This window comes from Anomaloglossus baeobatrachus, chromosome 6 (genome assembly GCF_048569485.1).
Source record: "Anomaloglossus baeobatrachus isolate aAnoBae1 chromosome 6, aAnoBae1.hap1, whole genome shotgun sequence".
Lineage (NCBI taxonomy): Eukaryota > Metazoa > Chordata > Amphibia > Anura > Aromobatidae > Anomaloglossus > Anomaloglossus baeobatrachus.
In genome coordinates, this window is record NC_134358.1 from 258,515,445 (window position 1) to 258,541,350 (window position 25,906).

General features: G+C 46.0%; 1 protein-coding gene across 1 annotated transcript in view; it reads right to left on the bottom strand.

The window, feature by feature from the left end:
• LOC142243181 (serpin B4-like) overlaps positions 1-25,906 on the bottom strand; it is an 83,160-nt gene that overhangs the window by 47,550 nt on the left and 9,704 nt on the right. Inside the window, exons 2-3 of the mRNA XM_075314822.1 lie at positions 2,989-3,175; positions 763-846 (exon numbers count right to left, since the gene is read on the bottom strand). Of these exons, the coding sequence (XP_075170937.1) occupies positions 763-846; positions 2,989-3,156 (252 nt within the window). The 5' untranslated portion in view covers positions 3,157-3,175. The remainder of the gene's footprint in view (positions 1-762; positions 847-2,988; positions 3,176-25,906) is intronic.

The following is a 25,906-nucleotide window of genomic DNA, read 5'->3' on the forward strand; positions in this document are numbered from 1 at the left end:
CGCGACTGTCACAGACACAGCGCTGAATGAATGCAGCAGACAGCAGAGGTAATTACCGGTCATTTCCCACGGCCGGTAATGTGAACTCACTGCCGACCGTGGGAAATGAAGCGATCTGTCCTCTATCTATCTATCTATCTATCTATCTATCCCTCTATCTATCCTTCTATCTATCTATCCCTCTATCTATTCTTCTGTCTATCTATCTACTATCTCAGAATTAAATGACTTTTTTTTTTTTTTTTTTTCAATGTGCTTTATTGCATTGAATGCAATAAAGCACATCCCAACCCGCACGCGGCAAAACCGCGGCAATACCGCGAACAATACCGCGGTGAAACCGCAGCAAACCGCGGCAAACCGCATGCGGTTTTCGGGTGCGGTTTGCCGCGTTTTTTTTACCGCGGGTGAGGTAATCTTTGAGAGCATGCGGAATTTTCTCAAGAAAATTCCATTTCCCAGTGCGCACATAGCCTAAATCTGCACCAAATCCGCAAGGGAAAAGTAAGCAATGTGGGCACAGCAATTCTGAATTCTTATAGACTTGGCTGGCTTTTGTTGCAGATGTCTGAAAATCTGCATCAAATACACAGTGTGGGCACAGGGCCTTACATTTCAAGGCCTTAGTAAAAATTGGAGTACAAATCCTTTTTGGTTTATCTAAAACAAAAATGCACCGGTTTACAGTAATATGTATTCATTTTTCGTGATTTTACTGCCATTTGAAAAGGTATCTATACCTAGATCTCTCATGTACAATACCTTCTCTGTCTTTACTTTTTTTGCACATACTTTTCCAGGTGTTTTTTTTTCAATAGTTGTTTTGACGTCCGGTAAGTGAAGAACCTGAGCATAAAACAAGCAGTAGTTTGGTTAGGTATTCTGCCAGCAGTTTTGGACCTTCTAAATTGCTGACAAGTCATCACAAGATTTGTGACCTTCTGAACTTGAGTGACAATTCAAGCTTCCAACCAGGAGATCACTAGAGATGTCACTTAGACCAGAAATGATGGGTTTGGGAGTATTTAGAATGGAGAGCTTAACCCATTAACAACCGCGGGCAGGAAAATTATGTCCTAACCCTTATAATTGTACTCACCGACGGCTGCTGTGGGCAGCTGCCAGTTATCTGCGCACATGTCAGCTTATTTGAACAGCTATCATGTGCCTTGCAGGCATAGGTGGATCCGCTATCCACCCTCACCTGTTAACCCCTTAAATCACAATGTCAAAATGTGACATTGCTATTTAGATCTCCACTATGGTAAATCTTCACTTACCTGGCCCCTGTGATCACTGTGAGCCGATGGTTGTCGTGGTAACACAGGGTCATGTGATGACTCCTGTAGCTACCATGACTCACTTCCTGTTTCACCCGGCCAAGGGCTGCCACTAAACAGAGGTGAGTATTTCTGGTGATCTCAGCTGTGTAGCTCTGATCAACAGAAATTAATGAGCGATCAGACTGCTGATTCTTATAGTTCACTACAAAGAGTAGAAAAATAAAAAAAAGTAAAAAAAAAAGTTTTTAAAAAAAACCTTAAAGTTCAAATCAACCCCCATTCGTCCCATTGAAAATTAAATAGTTAAAAAAATAAAAAATATACAAACATTTGGTATTGCCGCTTTCAGAAATGCTCAATCTATCAAAATAAAAAATCAATTAATCTGATCAGTAAGTGCAATAGCAGCAAAAAACTCCAAAGGCCAAAATTAAATTTTTTGGTCGCTGTGAATTTTGCGCAAAATGCACTAACAGGCGATCAAAACATAGCATCTGCGCAAAAATGGTACCATTAAAAATATCAGCTTGAGATGCAAAAAATAAGCCACCACAGAGCCATAGATCCAAAAGATGGGAACGATATCAGTCGCGGAAAATGGCGCAAAAAGTGTGCGAAGTGTGTGAATTTTTTTAAACCCCTTAGATAAACCTAAACATACATGTTTGGTATCTAACTCGTACCAACCTAAGGAATCACAATGACACATCAGTTTTACTATATAGTGAACACGGTGAATAAAATATCCCAAAACTAATCCTGCAATTGCATTTTTTTTTTTGCAATTTTTCCACAAACTTATGGTTTCATTTAAAAGTACAACTCATCCTGCAAAAAACCGGCCCTTATATGGCAAGATTGATGGAAAAATAAAAAAGTTACGGCTCTTAGAAGAAGGGGAGCAAACCCCCCCCCCCACGAAAAACGGAAAATTGTCCGGGGGTGAGGTACAGCCTATGAAAGGGATTGCCTCCAGGAAACTGATGATCTTGGCATGATGGGGTCTTGCTACTAAGAATGTGCACAAATGTATGCTTACACAACTATTTTTACTTCACCATAAGCTTGCCGAAGTAGAAAATAACAAACACAGCTATATTCACCCTCCGCAGATCCACCGCCATCAATCGCTGTTTCGGTGATGCCACTGTAGCCGCTTGGGCCTGTGATTGGCTTTACTGGTCATGTGTTATGTATTTGGGATATCACCGCTATAGCCTGTGATCAGTAGAGAGACAGCACAAGACCTGAATAGGGTGAATATAGCTGTGTTTGTTATTTTCTTCTTATGCAAGCCTTTGCTGAAATAAAAAATATTCCTTGACAACCTGTTTTAAAATGAATGATGAATGGTTTACCAACTAAGCTTCCTTTCCTAAATACACACACGTAAGTGCATGGCTATTCCACTTTGGAGGGGAGTCCAGCAGCGGACACATCATTGGTGCAACCTGTGCAGTCGCACTGGGGCCCAAGAGCTAAGTGGGCCACTGTCCCCTCCAAAACAAGTGTATTATGATGAGCTATTGGCCTCATATATTGTTCTGGCAGGGGACATTTTCTTTCTTTGTCCGCCAGTGGGGAGTCCAACACATTTCCAATACACATGGAGGGTGGTCCAATATACACTTTTTTAATTGATGCCTTGCACAATCAAGTTATATTGTTATATACATTTTGTTTTTCCATTTTAGGACTGCCTTACCTTTTGAATTTGAGCCGATGTGTCTCCATTGGATCCAAGCAACACTAAGGACAGGATTGCAGAGATACTTGGTGGTGATATCGCAATGTTTTTATCACTCCCTGAGTTCTTTAACTTTTTGATAAGATCAAATGAAAATTCATTGATGCTTTTGCTGATGGAATCCATTGTGTTCTTAACAAACAACCTATGAAAATGATATGATAGTGATATATAGCTATTATATTAGACGTACTCTATATTATTATTTCCATGTTTAGATTGTAGCATACTCCAAGTTCTGACACCAGTAGGACAGGGTGGTGTTATGAACCTGAAGGTTCTCCTAAATCTTCCATGTGGTTATAATATTTCCTACAACTTCCACTAGAGGGAGCCCCGGGCGTAAAGAATTCTCCAGCTGCTATTAATCCACATGTGCTGAGTGTCCTCTAGTGGTGACTGCAGGCAATCAAAGTTTTATCATCTGCTATGTGAATGGAAGGAGGAGATCTGACATTCTGCTGGATAATTTTATCATCTTAGTATTAAATATATTGAAACAGAGTCATTATATCACTTTGTGAGGCACATATACCCATATACCACTGTCTTTCTCAGATATGTGTATATGTATATATGTAATATATATATATATATATATATATATATATATATATATATATATATATATATATATATATAATGTGGACAATTACTTAATAATATATTATTGACATGTTTATTTTAGAGGTGGGATCCATTTGACGTTTATGTACACTTCTCTGCCGCTGATTTACAATTTATCACTTTTGTTTTTGGTAAAACTCATGTAATATTACCCACGCTTACCTGTTATACACAGTGCTAAGCAACCTAAGTTGGTTAATATGAGCAAACATGATACAATACTCCCCCATTGTTATAGCTCCATCTAGTGGTGGACTTAAATAGTGCAGTGATTTACAAATGTTCAGCAAAATACAAATGAGTCAAAACCACGCACAATAAATTATAGTACCCTGCCTTATATAATGAGTGGGTGCATGTTTCATTTATTAGTTTAAGGAGTTTTGCTTTTAAAAGGGCTACTTGTATATTATGCCAACGAGATTAACCTTTTTAAAGGTGTCATCCACTACTTTTATATTGATGAACTATGCAGTGAGTGCAGAATCAATATAAGATCAAATCCCAGCAAAATCACAATAGAGCTGATGCCATTTTAGGGTTGAGTCCTTCAATCCCAGAGATTAAATGAGTAAAATTGCAAAATAAAACCTCACCACATTACAATATTAGGCAGAAATGGGAGAGACAACATCACCGAAGGGTATGCTACCACTAATGTATAAAAAAAAAATCAGAAAAGTAGGATGAGTGAAATCCGTTTGGCACTCCGTATGTAATGTGAGTGCTATGTGAGTGTGTGATTTCTTTCTTGCCTAGTGTCCATATGCAATAAGTTTTCTTTTCTCAGCAGCTATTATTTGCAATCATCTACAGGACCATAGGACAGTGTTCTATGCTACAGAATCTAAATAGGTGAGTCTCGCCCAATTTATACTTCCACTCGCAGCATACTGCAGTTTTTTCACCAAATAGAGCTGAGGGGAAAAAAAAAATCGCGCAATGGCACTGCCTCATTGAATGACATTGGTTCTAGTGCATTGCATTTTTTTTATCAGATTGGAATCGTCTGTTTTATACGCTAGTGTGAGTCTACCCTAATATAGGTAATGTAAATAGATTTTTTTATTTCACTGAGCAACTTTTTTTTTTTTTTTTCATTTTCTGCTGCATGAGGTTTTAGAACTTTATATATATATATATATATATATATATATATAGATATTTATATTTATATGTATGTATATAAAATCTGCATTGCTGATTCCAAATCTAAAATCCATTTTTTGTTGCCTGCTCCAGTTTTTTGGCAATTTTAATTTCTTTTTGTTACAGTTTATGGCATGCATTGGTTTTTAAATTGGAGTTAAAGGGCATCGACTCTTGGATTGAACACAGCCACAAGGCAATTAGTTTATTATTTAAAGGGACATTTCCAATTAAATTCAAGGTTTCTTAATGTCAATGCGCCTTAGCAAAATCTTCAGAAACAAAGAAGACTATTTTATTATTATATTTTGTCATTTCTTTTTTAGCTTATTGGTTTCTGTCAGCAGCCGGGTTGCTGTTTCCCTAGTATAACAGAAGTAGAAGAATAAAACAGGCTTATCCAGAACGGGTGTGTCAGAAATGTGCTCAACCATACATCAATGTCTCACCTGTTATGCAATCATCACCTGCAGACTTAAAAGAAGCCTTTTGTAAGGGAGGAAGAAAAATGTATCAAAGAGCAACCTATGTAAACATGTGAACACCTAAGACAGGATTCATTAAAAACTGGTACAGAGACAATACAGATAATAATGTAAATTATTCCCCTTTATTTGACTCATCAAGACGTGCAAGACAAAGTGTACAAATAGAGCTTACATATTGAGGCAAAGGTATGGGAGGGATTTTATGCTTTTATTTCAAGTGATTGTCAAGAAATAATGTACCAATGATATAGTAATAAGAAAGTACGACCTGTACACAAGAAAGTCTTCAATAAAAACAAGAAATAAGTTCTAATGGTAATGTATGCTTTATGGCATTTTCATTTTTGCCTTCCTCGTTATTTTTAGACATGTAAAACATGTAATCTATTTGTTTTTTGATATGAAATCTTAGAGATAGTGCTTTACATTTCACATTGCTTTCCTCTAGACTAAAATTTAAATATTTGGACTAAAACTGGATTTAAAAAGTGTAACTGAATCTCCAAAAGTATTAGGCCGTGATTCATCAATACTGGAGTGGATATAAAAAGTGGAAAAGTATCAGGGGCTGATTCATCGAAACCAGCATTTTTCACACAAGTTTGGATGAGGGTGGGATGAAGTGTGAGGCTTCTGATTAATTAAGAAGCGCACTCCTCTTAATAAATCAGGCAAGGCATGATATAGCGGTGTGGGTCGATTCTCTCGTCCCAGACTAGAGTAAGATTTCTGGCATAAAGAAAGCCACAGCACATCGGGAATTAGACAAGGTGTGAAGTCCTGCACAAGTCGCAACTCTAATGAGCAAACATTTTGCAATTTTTCAAAGCAATTAACCAGAATTTTGGCAAAATTACTTGAATGAATCAGGGCCAGTTTCTTTACAGAAAGGTCTAAGACTGCAGCTTTATTAAAAACTGCAACAAACTACATGTTTTGTGTAATGACCAAGAAAAGGCCATTACAAATGTTTCGAAATTAAAAGCAGCCTGTGGAATAATTTCTGCTTTGATGTATTGCCTTGTTTCATTGTGTCAAATTAATTGTATTATTGCTCTGTAATACCACTGGAGACCAGCAGATGGCAGTATAAGAGTCAACAGGGATTGTATTGAAGGATGTCTGAACAACATCCTATCTTGTCTGGTCACTATGAAAACCAGAAAGAGTTGGCAGTTGACCGACGGCAGTTGAGACAGGCCTGACAGCTAGAGGTGAGGAGCAGTGTACAAGGGCTGCTAGGATCGAGTTCATTGCCAGACAGCCTTTTTAGAGCCCTGACAACTAAGAGCCAACAAAAGAAGAAATATAAAAGATGGTTCCTGTTTTATGCAGGGAATCTAAATACAGAATCCTGTACTCATTCGTTGTAATGCAATAAGGTGAGAGGTTTATTAATACAAAGGAAAAGCGACTGTAATGCATCACGATGTAATGCATTACAAACAACAACAGCACCACTGCGCTGGCAAACCCATCTCTATCTATCCTCAAGGCAATCCCATACACACCAGCGCCATTGCACTTTTCATTTCCACACTCCAGCTACCCATCCTCCATTGACTTTTGACTAAAGGCCCCGTTACACACAACGACATATCTAACGATATGTCGTCGGGGTCACGGAATTCATGACGCACATCCGGCGTCGTTAGCGACGTCGTTGCGTGTAACAGCTCCAAGCGAGTGATAATGATCAAAAATACTCACCTTATCGTTGATCGTTGACATGTCGTTCAAAATCCAAATATCGTTGATGATGCTGGACGCAGGTTGTTTGTCGTTACTGAGGCAGCACACATCGCTACGTGTGACACCCCAGGAACGACGAACAACACCGTACCTGCGTCCTCCGGCAACGAGGTGGACGCCACTTTCCTGCGGCAGCTCTCCGCCCCTCCGCTTCAATTGGATGGCTGCCGTGTGATGTCGCTGTGACGCCGCACGAACCGCACATTTAGAAAAGAGGCAGTTTGCCGCCCACAGCGATGTCGCTAGGCATGTAAGTATGTGTGACGGGGACTAACGATATTGTGCGCCATGGGCAACGATTTGCCCGTGACGCACAAACAACGGGGGCTTGCATGAGCGACATCGCTAGTGATGTCGCTTGCGTGTAAAGCCCCCTTAAGACTCGGGCGGGTCGAAACGTCGAATGATTTCACAGTCGCTTTTTCTTTGTATTAATAAACCCCTCACCTTATTGCATTACAACCAATGAGTGCAGTGAATTTTTTCTGATATATTGCCACAGGTTCGCTGACGCATTTTTCACTTGTACCACCATCATTTTCAGTCTGAATGCAGACCATTTTTTTGACTAAATACAAAATCCCAGCCAGGTCTAGACACTGGCGAGTAACACTCAGCATCCTGACAGCTATAGTAGGTAGCCCAAGATACCAAGGATATAACCCTAAAGACACTAAAGCTACAGAGCCTATTGCAGCAAAGCCAACCCTCAATTATAGTTAGGCATATCAGAGAAACAGTGCTGCCCTTGACCACAGACTCAGGATGACTGTCACAAACAAACTAGGGCTAGCCACCAAGTCGGCAGGATCTCAAGAACCCTAAAACCCTTTAACCCCTGTACAGGGATTTGGAATTACACAAGGTCCAGGAGATTGCTGCTCATGGAAAGCTGCATTCCAGGAAAGAGTGGTTGTCAGGCAGGGTCCAAACCAGGAGGCGCAAAAAAGAACAAAATCGGCAGGCAGGAGCATAGTCAGGAAATCAGTCCGAGGTCAAAACCGGAGATGGCAGTGAGGTGCAAAAACAATAGGCAGGAGAGCAGTCAATGAGCAGGCAGAGGTCAAAACAGAGGGATCACTAGTCAGAAAAGAAGAGGAACCAGACACTAGCAGGAATACAAAACTATCTCTGGCAGTGACCAGCAGACAAGAGGGGGAATTAGGAGGGTGTGGTGTCTTCCCATTGGCTGTAGCTGAATTGTGGTAACTTCAGCTGGAAGACGCACGCCACCTACAGTCAGTCAGTGGTACTGCAGGTCCAAGGGAAACCCAGCTTAGTGGATGAGCGGAGTCTTGGCCCACCAGAGCCACTGGCACTGACTCCTCTCCTATCACCAGCAGAGTCCATGGCGGGAATACGGCGGCGCCTGGTGACCAAAGCAGAAGTCACAGGAGCGTACTTCGGTGAGGATGTGACAAACAGTCCAAATGCCATCCAGCTGGAACCTCTATGGAAATCCAGTGTTGTGGCTAAATGCTGAAGAAATTTTGAATCATTTATCTGTTTTCCAGTAGCCGTCTTCCTTTCTACGTACCTGTAAATCATCTAGCTGTACCCTTGGAACAGGTCTGGAGCGCAAGGAACCAGGTAGGAGCACCGTGACACCCCAAACTGCCCAACAGAGCAGAAAAGCCATACCACTGCTCAGCAACTACGTCTAAGCCTAATAGAGACTCCTGCCCCTACTACCCAGGTGACACTTGCACTACATCTAAATCTACCAGTTCCTAGTTTTATTAGTAATAATAATAATAATAATTAATGAACAATATAATATAACAATAATTATTGCTAATAACCTCATCATATTGCTTTACATAGTTTTCAATTTTTTTCTTTGTTTTCTGTGTTTTGTTCACACATTTTAGATAAAGAATTATTTTATTTAAATTTATTTGAATTGGATTTTATTGATTCCTATGGGACTAAGGGATTATTCAGATGAGCTTATTATATAGATGTGTCCTGTCCAAGTAATAATCTGACAGCACACTGACCAATGTAATTCAATAGGGCTGTTCAGATAGCAGTTTTCTCACATTTAATAATTGTGAATGTGAACAATATTGTATCATTCACTATTTTGTTCTATATATTGAAAGAGACTCACCTACTGAAGTCTATGACTGCAAGCTGTGAGGTAGGGTAATCAAACAATCTGGGATCAGATCCTAGGAGAGCACGTTTAAAAAAATTCTAAATTCCAAAATTACATTTTTTGGCCACTGCAACATTGCATTAAAATGCAATAACAGGCGATCAAAACATGACATCTACACAAAAATGGTACAATTAAAAACTCCAGCTCAAGACGCAAAAAATAAGAAATGTCCAGCTCAATCACAATAAAGGCAGAGTCTGAAACCACGTTGACGTCTCTTCTCTATGGCCTTTGAGCGCGCTTTTCCTACCTTCAAGGGTTTCGCCACAGGTAAGTGGACCAACTCTGGAACAAAGACCAAAACTCCCTGTCATTCATTATGTTTCTCCCTAATTCTTTAATCCATTTGAATGGCCAGAGTCATGGCCTCCCTCGAGGAACAAGGTGGAATATGCAGAGTGAGAGCATCCTTAAGAGTATCCAGAAGGACTGTGGAACTGGCATTTGAGACCTGCATCACTACACAACACTTCAATTGTCGAAGCTATAAACTTTGGTCCTCAGCTGTGCGAAATCCCTGAATCAGATTCATAATCTTTGCATCACAGATCATCTCTAATGCATCAAAAAAGGTTTCATCAGAAGACTGTTCTGAGGCTAGTGAAGACACAGAAAATGCCCAAGTCTGAGAGCCCCTTCGCAATAGGGACTAGAGATGAGCGAACCCAAGGTTCAGTGTTAGTAACAAACATAAGACTTTACCGAAAAAACAGATTTTGGATTCAAAGTTTGGGTGCTTTACGTATGAACACCACTTGCACGAGGATCGCTGCATTCAGGTATGCTCGGTGCTCAACCCGGTGCGAGCCACTTGCAGTGTTTGAACGGCTCGCACTGGGTGGTAGCAAAAGCGTAATTGGTTGTAGTGTGCAGAAAAAAAATTATAAAAATCCCACTTACCTGCAGCCGGAAGTGATCTGTTTATAGCTGGCTGCATGTAGGCAGAGACCTGAACTGCCCAATTAGGGATGTCAATTGGGGTACAGGTCAAGTTAGGGTCTCAAACCAAATGTTATCTAAAGTTCGGCTGAAGCTGCTGAACTGAGCTTCAATGGTTCCACTCATCTCTAATAAGGACAAGATTATTCCCACCCACTGGGACTTATGCCCTGAAGACTGGGTTTGCAAGGTAAAAAATAGCTTACAGCTCTCCCTAATAACTCTAAACTGGTCTTTCTCCTTGAAAATGTATCAGAAAGTGCAAAAACTGGTCCAGCAGAAACCAATTGCACATCAAAAGTGGAGTTGAGCGCGGTTCGTGGTTCGTGGTTCTCCAGTTCACGGTTCGAGTGATTTTGGGGGCTGTTCTAGATCGAACTAGAACTCAAGCTTTTTGCTAAAGCTCGATAGTTCTAGTTACGTTCGAGAATGGTTCTAGCAGCAAAAAGCCAAGCTAATTACTAGCTGGCTTTCCGCTGTAATACTGTAAGTCACTCTGTGACTCACACTATTATGAAATTTCAGCGTATAGTCTGCGGGAACAGCGCGTTCAGATCACTGCTGCAACGGCATGTGTGATAGGATGTCCATGTCACATGTCCCTGCATTATAAATATGGGTATCTGCCCATCTGGACGCCATTATCTGCCTTCTGCGTCTGGGTGTCAGTCACCACTGGTGCAGCTCCTGTCTCCGATACTGCTGTGTACGCTCTACACACAGCGCTATACAGAATAGGGATAGAAGTTTCTTTCAGCCCTAGTAAGGGCTAATAACAGCAGGCTGAGAGCCATAGGTGACAGTCAGGTCAGTGGAAAGAGGTTTTAACAGCTACAGATAAGAGCATCTGTGTAGCTAAGGTCAGGGAGTTCCTTGCTGCATTTCACTATTAGGAGGGATAGAAAGTGAGGCTTCCTTTCCTGTACACTGACCAACAACACGGCCACTGTACCCTCCTGCCCTTTGCACACTCAAGGTCATTGTTACTAAGCCATTATACTAGCAAACACTGAGGAAACTTAGTGGCATCCTAAAAGTGGCTGTTGGACTTCCATTAGTGTCCCACTAGTGCAAATCTGTTTGCAGCAGCACTGCATTGCACACTCAAGCTCATTGTTACTAAGCCATTATAATAGCAAACACTGAGGAAACTTAGTGGCATCCTAAAAGTGGCTGTTGTACTCCATTTGTGCCCCACTGGTGCCAAGCTATTTCTAGCACCTCTGCATGACACCCTCCTGCTCTGTTTTTAATAAGCTATAGTAATATCAAAAAATGCTGCCAGTTAGTGGCATCCAAAAAGTGGCTGTTGTACTCCATTTGTGCCCCACTGGTGCCAAGCTATTTCTAGCACCTTTGCATTACACCCTCCTGCTCTGTTTTTAATAAGCTATAATAATAGCAAAAAATGCTGCCAGTTAGTGGCATCCTAAAAGTGGCTGTTGTACTCCATTTGTGCCCCACTGGTGCCAAGCTATTTCTAGCACCTCTGCATTACACCCTCCTGCTCTGTTTTTAATAAGCTATAATAATAGCAAAAAATGCTGCCAGTTAGTGGCATCCAAAAAGTGGCTGTTGTACTCCATTTGTGCCCCACTGGTGCCAAGCTATTTCTAGCACCTCTGCATTACACCCTCCTGCTCTGTTTTTAATAAGCTATAATAATATTAAAAAATGCTGCCAGTTAGTGGCATCCAAAAAGTGGCTGTTGTACTCCATTTGTGCCCCACTGGTGCCAAGCTATTTCTAGCAGCACTGCATTACACCCTCCTGCTCTGTTTTTAATAAGCTTTAATAGCAAAAAATGCTGCCAGTTAGTGGCATCCAAAAAGTGGCTGTTGTACTCCATTTGTGCCCCACTGGTGCCAAGCTATTTCTAGCACCTCTGCATTACACCCTCCTGCTCTGTTTTTAATAAGCTATAATAATAGCAAAAAATGCTGCCAGTTAGTGGCATCCAAAAAGTGGCTGTTGTACTCCATTTGTGCCCCACTGGTGCCAAGCTATTTCTAGCACCTCTGCATTACACCCTCCTGCTCTGTTTTTAATAAGCTTTAATAGCAAAAAATGCTGCCAGTTAGTGGCATCCAAAAAGTGGCTGTTGTACTCCATTTGTGCCCCATTGGTGCCAAGCTATTTCTAGCACCTTTGCATTACACCCTCCTGCTCTGTTTTTAATAAGCTATAATAATAGCAAAAAATGCTGCCAGTTAGTGGCATCCAAAAAGTGGCTGTTGTACTCCATTTGTGCCCCATTGGTGCCAAGCTATTTCTAGCACCTTTGCATTACACCCTCCTGCTCTGTTTTTAATAAGCTATAATAATAGCAAAAAATGCTGCCAGTTAGTGGCATCCAAAAAGTGGCTGTTGTACTCCATTTGTGCCCCACTGGTGCCAAGCTATTTCTAGCACCTCTGCATTCAACCCTCATGCACATTTTGGTATGCTATTTTTATAGCAAACTCAGGGAATTCCTTGCTGCATTTCATCATTAGGAGGGATAGAAAGTGAGGCTTCCTTTACTGTCCTGGTACACACAGAACACGGCCACTGTACCCACCTGCCCACTTTTGCCACGCTATTTAATTTGCCCAAAGAGCTGACACTTTTTCTGCCATCCTAAAATTGTCTGGAATACTAAGTTATTGTTCCTTTGCTGCCAAGTAAGGTACAACACATGTGCATTCTACACTCCTTTCCATTTGTGGAACGCAATAATTAACTGCAGGTAGTCCAGCCAATCTTTCACGAAGGTGCAGGCGTAGATATAATGTTTCCTTCATCCAATGGTGGTTCTCTCGATGTCTGACAGCTCAACAATACCATCTGTTTGCACTTAAAAAACAAGTGACGACCTGCCAATCACAATCCCGCTTACGGGTAACGGGGTGGAAGTTCAGTGTGAAAAAGCATGTGTGACTGCTGTCCCCACAGTCACAGAGGATGAAGAGCACGCAAATGCACGTGATGGGGCAAGCGGTGGATGCACAGCCCCGCTAGGCCGCATTGTAGCACAGTGAAATTCCCTTTGCGACTTATGCTTCATTTTAAGTCTTGTATTTGGTGGGATCCACAGTATATGCAGCAAAACCACGCAACATGAAAAGCACTGTTTGCAGTTGGGTTCATAAATGATTGTTTCACTTTCCCAAAACAAACAATAAGAACCATGCATTAAATTGAAATAATAGAACAATCTATTCAGTTGCCTACTGCTTGCTAAGCCCTCTGCGTAGCAGCTGTAATTGTGTGTTTGTGTGTGTGTGTGTTTGTGTGCGCAAAGACAACTTACTAGTGGCGCATCACAAGAGCTTCCCAGTTATCTACCGAAACATAGAAAAAACACATCACCCACCCTGAATACCCTTGTTAGCTGAAGCCTCACAGAAAAGGCAGATGATAACAGTGTGAATGCAAACCACACAGCTCTGCAACACAGTCATGTAAATCCTGAAAAGCAACATTTAATGCAAACATGTGTCGCTGTCCCTCTATGATTTAAACTGTATGTGACAATTTGACAGTGCAGAGGCAGCAAGTGTGATTGTCTATAAAGTCATCCTACCCAGAACCGATATGTGTTTTCATAATAAAACAAAGTGTTGCCTGCACGCATTACTGTCTGGGCACAGCCTACCGTACCCGGGTACTGTGATGTCCAGTTGCCATAAATACAGACTTTACGCTTCTATCATGGTTAACAGTATAGACAGCACCGGAAGAATGTTGGTCTGTGGCACAGGATGCTGCTCACTGGCGTTATGGTACTCCTCACCAAACTCCAAAATGACTCCCCTCACAATTGAACGAAGTGTTTCCACGGTTGCTCCTTCCTGTGTGCCATTTTACCCCAGCCGCAGCCTAACTCCAGTGTTTCGCCAACTGAGTATGCTCTGCCTGACTGTGTCATTCCTGAGGCAAAGTCTTAATTTTGGGCTACAGCGCATGCTCGTTTGGACTGTGCCTGAGTCATTCTGCGACCTGCGGCTCAACACACTTACACAGGGCCCTGGGGCTTGACTCACTCTCGGGAGGCCACTAAAACTAACTGCACCCAACATCAGCCCCAGGTGTCCCCTTACACTGTAGTGGCGGTCCCCACTGACCGCAATACCGAGAGTGGCATCACGAAAATACATATAAAGAAGCAACCTAAGTGTGACCAGACTCTTCCTCCACGTGGAGTCCCTGAAGGTAATGCACCAACACAACACCTGTGGAGCTTCACACTGACTGAGAAAAGCCTCTTTGCACAGGTACGTGCACACCGTGCCAGGTCTAAGTCCTGTGTTGTGCCTAGACAGCATGCTAAAGCGGATAGTCTTTTTTTCAGAAACTGTATTTCATGCTACTGAGCATGCTCAGGCACTTACTGCATCAGAGGCTAGGTCGGGTAATGAACTCTTTGGCCCTGCCCCTGATGTGGGGGGCCCATATAGACCACAAGGCATCAGGTGTCCTGACAATTTGGCCAGGCCACTCCCAACAGGCTTGCAGAGGCCCGCCCCTATGACTTGTCACCTCATTGTTGTTGGTCAGACGATGACTGTTGAGGTGTTTTGGTTGTGGCAGCCAGGGCCAGATTAAGGTTGGTGGGGGCCCCTGGGTAGAAAATCTGGTGGGGGCCCCATAATGTTAACATTTTTAGCCATAACAGTAGAGCACGAACTGTAGCATTTAGATATAAATCCAATGAACAGTTACAGTTAGGTCCAGAAATATTTGGACAGTGACACAAGTTTTGTTATTTTAGCTGTTTACAAAAACATGTTCAGAAATACAATTATATATATAATATGGGCTGAAAATGCACACTCCCAGCTGCAATATGAGAGTTTTCACATCCAAATCGGAGAAAGGGTTTAGGAATCATATCTCTGTAATGCATAGCCTCCTCTTTTTCAAGGGACCAAAAGTAATTGGACAAGGGACTCTAAGGGCTGCAATTAACTCTGAAGGCGTCTCCCTCGTTAACCTGTAATCAATGAAGTAGTTAAAAGGTCTGGGGTTGATTACAGGTGTGTGGTTTTGCATTTGGAAGCTGTTGCTGTGACCAGACAACATGCGGTCTAAGGAACTCTCAATTGAGGTGAAGCAGAACATCCTGAGGCTGAAAAAAAAGAAAAAATCCATCAGAGAGATAGCAGACATGCTTGAAGTAGCAAAATCAGCAGTCGGGTACATTCTGAGAAAAAAGGAATTGACTGGTGAGCTTGGGAACTCAAAAAGGCCTGGGCGTCCACGGATGACAACAGTGGTGGATGATCGCCGCATACTTTCTTTGGTGAAGAAGAACCCGTTCACAACATCAACTGAAGTCCAGAACACTCTCAGTGAAGTAGGTGTATCTGTCTCTAAGTCAACAGTAAAGAGAAGACTCCATGAAAGTAAATACAAAGGGTTCACATCTAGATGCAAACCATTCATCAATTCCAAAAATAAACAGGCCAGAGTTAAATTTGCTGAAAAACACCTCATGAAGCCAGCTCAGTTCTGGAAAAGTATTCTATGGACAGATGAGACAAAGATTAACCTGTACCAGAATGATGAGAAGAAAAAAGTTTGGAGAAGAAAGGGAACGGCACATGATCCAAGGCACACCACATCCTCTGTAAAACATGGTGGAGGCAACGTGATGGCATGGGCATGCATGGCTTTCAATGGCACTGGGTCACTTGTGTTTATTGATGACATAACAGCAGACAAGAGTAGCCGGATGAATTCTGAAGTGTACCGGGATATACTTTCAGCCCAGATTCAGCCAAATGCCGCAAAGTTGATCGGACAGCTGGACAATGACCCCAAGCATACAGGCAAAGCTACCCAGGAGTTCAAGAGTGTAAAAAAGTGGAACATTCTGCAATGGCCAAGTCAATCACCAGATCTTAACCCAATTGAGCATGCATTTCACTTGCTCAAATCCAGACTTAAGACGGAAAGACCCACAAACAAGCAAGACCTGAAGGCTGCGGCTGTAAAGGCCTGGCAAAGCATTAAGAAGGAGGAAACCCAGCGTTTGGTGATGTCCATGAGTTCCAGACTTAAGGCAGTGATTGCCTCCAAAGGATTCGTAACAAAATATTGAAAATAAAAATATTTTGTTTGGGTTTGGTTTATTTGTCCAATTACTTTTGACCTCCTAAAATGTGGAGTGTTTGTAAAGAAATGTGTACAATTCCTACAATTTCTATCAGATATTTTTGTTCAAACCTTCAAATTAAACGTTACAATCTGCACTTGAATTCTGTTGTAGAGGTTTCATTTCAAATCCAATGTGGTGGCATGCAGAGCCCAACTCGCGAAAATTGTGTCACTGTCCAAATATTTCTGGACCTAACTGTATCTTATCCTGTTCTGCCACATTCAGATTTACAGTACTACAATACAGACACAGTCCAGGATCACTCACAGCCGTCACTTATACACACAAAGTAGAGTTAAGGCTGCTTTACACGTTTCAATTACATATGCGATCTCGTATGCAATCGCACACGCCCCCATCGTATGTGCGGAACAGGCAATTTGTTGCCCATGTCGCACAAACGATTTACCCTCTGTCACACGTACTTACCTTCCAAACGACCTCGCTGTGGGCGGCGAACATCCACTTCCTGAAGAGGGAGGGACGTTCAGCGTCACAGCGACCGACGCCACACAGCAGCCGGTCAATAGAAGCGGAGGGGCGGAGATGAGCGGGATGTAACATCCCGCCCACCTCCTTCCTTCCGCATTGCCGGCGGGACGCAGGTAAGCTGTGTTCAGACGTGCGCTGCCTCAAGAACGATGAACAACCAGACGTTCAATTTTTAGAAAATGAACGACGTGTATGCATTCAACGTTTTAACGCACAATCAGGGTCGCACGTACCTGTCACACACTACAAAATCACTAACGATGCCGGATGTGCGTCACTTATGACGTGACCCTGCCGACACATCGTTAGAAATATTGTAGCGTGTAAAGCCCGCTTTAGTTACATATTTTTTATTGATCCCAATGTTAAGGCAGCCAGGGCCGGCTCCAGGTTTTTGTGGCCTCCGGGTGAAAGAGTCTCAGTGGACCCCATCCACACGCAGAAACGCACATACACATACAGGCATACATACATATAAAAAAAACACCAAAAAACTGAGCTGTGACAAATGTTCAATAAACATGCAACATTACAAGCATGTGAATTGCAGCCTCAAGACTAGAAAAAAAACAAGGAGAAAATTGTAGAAAAAATACCCTGACTATAAATAAATAAATTGCAAGTGCTTAATAAACAGGGTACTTAGTATATACATTTTTGCAAAAAGGTAAGAAGCTGTCTCACCTGGTCACGGTGTACCCATCTGAGACAGTCCCTAACCTACTAAAGTTAAAAACATATTCTGTACCTGACTTGTGTCATGTCAAAACTTCAATATGAATGGTAAAGTGGGTAGCTGGGTCCCAGATTAAATACACAGCAAAAAGTGAGAAGCAGGTAATTGTTCAGCCTCAGTATCCGGAGGGCTGCACCCCCAACTTGCATTAAAGCAAGATAACAGACAAAAAAAATCACATGCTTGTAATGTTGCATGTTTATTGAACATTTGTCACAGCTCAGTTTTTTGGTGTTTTTTTGTCTGTTATCTTGCTTTAATGCAAGTTGGGGGTGCAGCCCTCCTGATACTGAGGCTGAACAATTACCAGCTTCTCACTTTTTGCTGTGTATTTAATCTGGGACCCAGCTAACCACTTTACCATCCATATTGAAGTTTTGACATGACATGACCACTGAGGAAGGATTCTCCGGTCGTGATGGTTTACCATATCCCCCCAACTTAACCTAATAAATAACACACCGACTGCATGCGACTTTGGTTAAACAAATTGGCCACAGCAGCCTTTATTACCTATTATTAACATTCTAACACCAGGGGGCGCCGTCCAACGGGCGACCCCAAACAAATAATAATAGGTAACACATAAATAATACACTGTACAAGTACCCTATGTAGGCCCGGTCCAGAAACCCTTTCCTACACCAAATCCCTGGCCGCAACACTCCGACCCAGAGATGAGGTATTAATCACCCCACGGATTAATACCCCCCAAACTTTGCAGAACCCCGTGCCTGCAATTTACCGGAACCCGGAGACACCATACCAAGACAGTGCCTCTCGGTCCAGTCACCAATCCCTTACAACCGCCTCTGGACCAGACCTACCCCCGCTGCTGCGACAGAACATATGACCCCACCAACTTAGTCTTCCTTTTGTTTTCTGTTTTTATTCGTTTTTGTTTTTTGTTTTTTTTTTGTTTGTTTTTTTTTTTTAACTTTCTTCAAACAGTTTATCCATTGAATTAATGTTTTATTGTTAAAACGACATAGCCGTAAAACACCCACAAAACACAAGGGAGGGTGGGCGGGAATCCTTCGCTGTCCGGAATCACAGAGGAAGGTAAGACCCCTCCCTTATAGCTTATATACCCCCCCCTCCCCTATAGGGACCCTTTTCCACCAATCCCATATGATGTCCCATAATCCCCTTATTTCACTTTATTAACCCCCTCACTCCCTCCCTTCCCTTTGGTCATGTCGCCCCTCCCCCCTATGGGGTCCATGGCTTTCTTGACCACTGAGGAAGGATTCTCCGGTCGTGATGGTTTACCATATCCCCCCAACTTAACCTAATAAATAACACACCGACTGCATGCGACTTTGGTTAAACAAATTGGCCACAGCAGCCTTTATTACCTATTATTAACATTCTAACACCAGGGGGCGCCGTCCAACGGGCGACCCCAAACAAATAATAATAGGTAACACATAAATAATACACTGTACAAGTACCCTATGTAGGCCCGGTCCAGAAACCCTTTCCTACACCAAATCCCTGGCCGCAACACTGCGACCCAGAGATGAGGTATTAATCACCCCACGGATTAATACCCCCCAAACTTTGCAGAACCCCGTGCCTGCAATTTACCGGAACCCGGAGACACCATACCAAGACAGTGCCTCTCGGTCCAGTCACCAATCCCTTACAACCGCCTCTGGACCAGACCTACCCCCGCCACAGGACAGGACACGTGACACCTTACGTGGCCTGGACCCGCCACACACCCAAGGCTTGCTCCACACCCTCACGCAAACCCAAGGCCCATAGATCTGAACCAATGTCATTAAGGTGAACCCCATCACCCCTCCTAAACTGCCACTTCGGCGACTCCAGATCTACATGCCGTACCACAACACCGCCGTTTCTTCTCACAAAACGAGCAATCACCCTGTTCACTTGAGCCCGGGCGCGATTCAGCTTCTCAACTGACCGCGCCCCCCTCCACACCAATCTGGCCACAATATCTGACCACACCACTATCAAACCCGGATACTTAGTCCAGAAACGTAATAAATCAATCTTAATGTCCCTGATCAAGTCCCGGGACGCCCGCGCACCCAAGTCATTCCCCCCCACGTGTAAAACCAACACGTTCGGAGGTCTATCTACCCTACAATAATACTCAAACTCCGGCACGACCCGGCTCCATTCCATGCCCCGCATGCCGATCCACTTGACCGACGCCACCGATCTGTCCAGGCCCAGCTGCCGACCATTCGGGCGAGCGTCGGCCCGACGAGCCCCCCAGAACACGAAAGAGTGCCCTAGAATCCATATCAGGCAACTTCCTACAATAAAGGAAACAATTTTAATAAACAAAATATCACCACTCCCCAATACACGCAAAGGAACAATCAACCAACGGCAAACCAACCGACTCAATCACATCCCTCAACGAGACAACAACTGTGGGCGCACATAACCCTTAAAACGAGAGGACTCCCAACGACCAATCCGTCTCACCATGTCATCTCCCAGGCCCCAACGCGAAGCCTCCGTAGCTGCCCCGATCCTGAAGGAATGGGACCCAAAATCCTCCGGGCACTCCCCCGCCCAGTGCAAACAACTTCGCAACACTGCCACAAACTGGTAACGAGACAACCACCTACCATCCTCGTGCCGTAACAGCGGGCCCGGAAGACCGCCCAGCAAACTGCAAAACTTGCTCAACACCTGCACCGGGCACAACTCCTCCCCCGGCACCGCATACAGCACAACCAACCTGCCTCGACCAATCTGGTCCGGTTTTGACCGCCGAAGCCGACACTCCACTCTCCGTCCCACTACTGCCACGTCCTCAGACAGCAAACCACCCCCTTTTTCCCTGGACGGGCTTACCAATTCCCCGATTCTAAAAGCCCCAAAAAAGGCTAACACAAAAGCAGTTCCAAAAAGCACCCTCTCATACCCTGAGACACAAATTACCCTCAAACCATCCACCAACCGCTGTAACAACTCAAATGAAATGGGCCGCCTAGTGTCCCGTTCCTTCACCCCTTTTTGAAAACCTTTCAAGGCCTGCCGCACCCGAAAATCCCGCGACATGTCTCGCTCGCCCCTGACCTTCAACCAAAAGGCAACAGCCGCCACCCTAAGGGCTACCGCCGATGCCGATCTCCCGGCCCTAAAATCCTCACTCACCAACGCCAGTAGTGCCAATAAATAATCCGCTCGCCCATTACCAAACATCTCACCTAACACTACCTGTCACTCAACCCACACTTTAGCATAACGGCACCAAGTCACCTCAGTCACCGAATTCCGAATCAAACCCATAATCACTGCCTCACCAGGCTCCACAAGTCCTCTGGACACACCGCTCCGATCTCGTCCGCCCCCGGCATCAACTCCCGAAACCTGCGAAACTGAGATAAAGCGTCAGCCACCCCGTTGTCAACCCCCGGTACATGTTTTGCCACCACATGAATGTTCCACAGTAAGCATTTGAGCACCAAATGCCGCAGATACGCTACCACAGGCCCAGACTTTGCTGACAAGCTGTTAATTGCATGCACGACCGCCTGAATGTCGCAATGAAAACACACTTTCCGTCCAGAAAATTGTGACCCCCACAACTCCACCGCCACCACGATTTGGAACAACTCCAGCAGAGCCAGATTTGTAACCAGGCCACCCCGCCGCCATTCCTCAGGCCACCTCCCGACACACCAGTGCCCTTGAAAAAATTGCGCCGAAACCCGCCGACCTGGCCGCATCCGTATACAGTTCCAGCGCACCGTTGGGCACCACCTTCTTCAACCACAAAGCTGGCCGTTAAAACGCCGCAAGAAGACATCCCAAACCACCAAATCTTCCTTGATCTCCCGCGTGACCCGCACAAAGTGCCCTGGGGAACGTACACCCGCTGTAGCAGTAGCCAACCTCCTGGCGAACACACGCCCCATCGGCATAATCCTGCACGCAAAATTCAGCTTCCCCAGCAACGACTGCACCACCTTAAGCCGCACTTTCTTTGCCGCCAGCATTGCTGCTACTGCGCTCCGCAAATCCGCAATTTTTTTTTTTTTTCTTTCCCGGCAACCTACACTCCATCGCCAAAGAGTCAATTTCAATCCCCAGGAATCGCATAACCGGCGCCGGCCCCTCAGTTTTTTCCCACGCCAAAGGTATCCCAAAACGATCCGCCACCTTCTGCAAGGTAAACAACAAACCAGCGCAAACCATGGAACCCGCCGGCCCAACACAAAGAAAGTCATCCAAGCAATGGATAATAGAGGACAAGCCGGACACGTCCCGCACCACCCACTCGACAAAGGAACTAAACGCCTCAAAATACAAACAAGAAATTGAACAACCCATAGGCAAACAACGATCAACATAAAACTTCCCCCCCACCAGCAACCCAGAATATGCTGGCTCTCCGGATACACCGGCAACAAACGAAACGCCGATTCCACATCCGCCTTTGCCATCAACGCACCACGCCCCGCCGCCCGCACCAAGTCTAGCACCTTGTCAAACGAGACGTAATACACTGCCGACAATGCCGGCTCAATGCCGTCATTCACAGACGACCCTTCCGGAAATGAAAGATGGTGAATGAGCCGAAATTTGTTCGGCTCCTTCTTCGGCACCACCCCCAATGGAGATACCACCAGATTACTGCACGGCGGGCTCACAAATGGGCCCCCCATCCCACCCAGCTCAACCTCTTTTCCCAATTTCTCACCCACCACCTCAGGGTGGTCCCTCGCCGACCGCAAATTACGACACACCGGAGGCAGTGCCTCAACCGCTGACGGAATCTGAAAACCATACAAAAAACCACCACGCAAAAATGACGCCGCTGCCCCGTCTGGATACCTATTTAAAAACGGCGCCATCGCCTCTATATTTTCACTGGCGTCCTCCCTTTTACCAGATCCGTCCCCGGCCTTGCCCCTCCCTTTTTTAAAACACTTGGACAAACTATGTCCCCCCCCGCAGTCGGAGCACTCATGCTTAAACCTACACGCTGCACCAAATTTGCACTGGCCTTCATTAAATTGCCAGCACAATCCCTTTTTCTGTGTACCTGAGGGCCCGGTTCCCGTTCCCCTGACAGCGCCACGAAAGGGCTGACTCGGGGCCGCCATTAGACGCATCCACAAGGAAATATCCTTGTGGTCCCACCGCATATTGGGCCGCAACGCCTTCCTCTGCCTAAACTGCTCGTCATACCGCAGCCACGCCAAACCCCCGTACGTGCGATACGCCTCCCCAATAGCATCCATATAGCCGAAAAGGGCCGAGCAGTGCTCTGACTCCTTTTCCCCTATCACGCTAGCCAAAATTGCAAATGCCTGCAACCAATTAGAAAAGGAACGAGGAATGAGCCTATAACGGCGCTTTTCTTCCTCCTCCTTTTCTTTCTTGGAATCGCTCGGCCTGACCTTGTCCAGGTTAAATTTTTCCAGGGGTAGCAGGGAAAATATCTCCACATACTCCCCTTTCCAAATTTTGTCCCTCACTTCTTTTTTGAAGGGCGCCCCCAGCGGCCCCTCAAAGCACACATACACCTCGCTCTTAGCCCTGTCATCCAGCCGCACCACCTCATCCTCCTTTTCCTTCTCTACCACTTTCTCACCTACAGACTCAACTACTCCGCTAACTGCCGCTGCCCCCACCGGCGCCGCCTCGCTGCCGACCGCCGCCGCGCTATCAACCGCCGACCCCGTCCAGGCCGCCGCAGCCGCCGGTGCTCGCGCTAGTCCCTGCCGCAGCCCCAACAACTGACTAAGCAAAGCTGACCCCTCCGGCGCTGCCGTGCCCGCAGCCGCCTCCCCAACACCAGCGCCCCGCGCCGCAATCAATGCCGAATCCACGGCCAGCTCACCCGACCGTGACGTAGAGATGGAAAAACGGTTCCGCGATGTCAGCCGCCAGCTGCTCCTCTGATTCGTCACTCGACCGGATGGCTCCCTCTTCTTCCTCACTGTAGTCGTCCCCTACCGGTCCCGCTCCAGAGGACGCAGCCGATGCGTCCCCTCCACCACGGCCACCCTCCTGGGCCGCCGCGTGGGCACTGGTGGTCGACATCCGTCGCTTGTTGTGCGGCGACAGCCCACGAGACCGTCCTGTCCCCTGGGCCGCCGCTGACCGAGGCCTCTTCCTGGAGGAGCCGCTCCCCGGACTCAGGGGGCTCCCCACCATCGTTCCTCGCCCTCCAGGGCCTCTGACCGGAACCCCCGCTGGGTCCTCCCCCGCCCGGGGGAGACCGCGGCCGCCGGGCGCAGTGCAGCTGATCTGAGGGACCTGGCAGTCACCGCCGGGCTCCCGCCGTCCCCCCTACTCTCCCCAGCCTCGCAGGTATCCGGGTGGCGCCTGCCCACACCGGTCCCCCTGCTGGCTGCCTGCGCCCGGCTCCCCCACGGTCCTTGGGGGGGTACTGCCGGCCTCATTCCTCTGCCGGGCACGCTCCTGTGTATTTGCTGCCGCCGGGACGTGCCCCACCGCCGGGGGCCTGGCGCCCAGAGCGGGCCCCAGGCTGGACACGCCCCCTCCCCGGGCCTCCGTCCCGCGCTGGGCACGCCCCCGATCCCGGGCTGCCGCCGGCCTGGAAAATTGAGCCTGAGGCCTGGGACCGGAAGTAGGCCCCAGGCCGGGCCCGCCTCCATCCAGGCCGCCGCTGGCCTCACATCGTCGCCGGGCTCGCTCCCGGCCGGGAGACGCCGCAGGGGTTCGGACTCCAGTCCGAGGCCGGAGAGCGGAAGAAGGCCCCGGGCTGGCCACGCCCCCTTCTCGGCCGCCGCGGCCTCGCCGGAGATTCCTCCCGGCGGTCGGGGCAGACGCAGGGAGCTGCCGCTGCCCGCCCCGCCGCGGAGGGTCCCGAGGGGGGCTCTCGCTATGCCTCCTTGCCCCCCCTGCACCTGGGGAATATCGGATGGGGGGCCTGGAACGCCGCCCGCGTCTAGGGGGGGAGCAAGGGGCAGGTGCCGACGGGGAAGCCCAGGCAGCCCTGACGTGGGACTGCACTGCCTGAGCCCCGTGCACCGCCATCACCGCTTTGAGGAGCCTATCGAGCTCCTGGAGGTCCGCCATTCTGGGTGCTGGGTCTGAATCCTTCGCTGTCCGGAATCACAGAGGAAGGTAAGACCCCTCCCTTATAGCTTATATACCCCCCATCCCTATAGGGACCCTTTTCCACCAATCCCATATGATGTCCCATAATCCCCTTATTTCACTTTATTAACCCCCTCACTCCCTCCCTTCCCTTTGGTCATGTCGCCCCTCCCCCCTATGGGGTCCATGGCTTTCTCAAGTCAGGTACAGAATATGTTTTTAACTTTAGTAGGTTAGGGACTGTCTCAGATGGGTACACCGTGACGAGGTGGGACGGCTTCTTACCTTTTTGCAAAAATGTATATACTAAGTACCCTGTTTATTAAGCACTTGCAATTTATTTATTTATAGTCAGGGTATTTTTTCTACAATTTTCTCCTTGTTTTTTTTCTAGTCTTGAGGCTGCAATTCACATGCTTGTAATGTTGCATGTTTATTGAACATTTGTCACAGCTCAGTTTTTTGGTGTTTTTTTTATATGTATGTATGCCTGTATGTGTATGTGCGTTTCTGTGTGTGGATGGGGTCCACTGAGACTCTTTCACCCGGAGGCCACAAAAACCTGGAGCTGGCCCTGGCTGCCTTAACATTGGGATCAATAAAAAATATGTGACTAAAGCGGGCTTTACACGCTACAATATTTCTAACGATGTGTCGGCAGGGTCACGTCATAAGTGACGCACATCCGGCATCGTTAGTGATTTTGTAGTGTGTGGCAGGTACGTGCGACCCTGATTGTGCGTTAAAACGTTGAATGCATACACGTCGTTCATTTTCTAAAAATTGAACGTCTGGTTGTTCATCGTTCTTGAGGCAGCGCACGTCTGAACACAGCTTACCTGCGTCCCGCCGGCAATGCGGAAGGAAAGAGGTGGGCGGGATGTTACATCCCGCTCATCTCCGCCCCTCCGCTTCTATTGACCGGCTGCTGTGTGGCGCCGCTGTGACGCTGAACGTCCCTCCCTCTTCAGGAAGTGGATGTTCGCCGCCCACAGCGAGGTCGTTTGGAAGGTAAGTACGTGTGACAGAGGGTAAATCGTTTGTGCGACATGGGCAACAAATTGCCTGTTCCGCACATACGATGGGGGCGTGTGCGATTGCATACGAGATCGCATATGTAATTGAAACGTGTAAAGCAGCCTTAACTCTACTTTGTGTGTATAAGTGACGGCTGTGAGTGATCCTGGACTGTGTCTGTATTGTAGTACTGTAAATCTGAATGTGGCAGAACAGGATAAGATACAGTTAGGTCCAGAAATATTTGGACAGTGACACAATTTTCGCGAGTTGGGCTCTGCATGCCACCACATTGGATTTGAAAT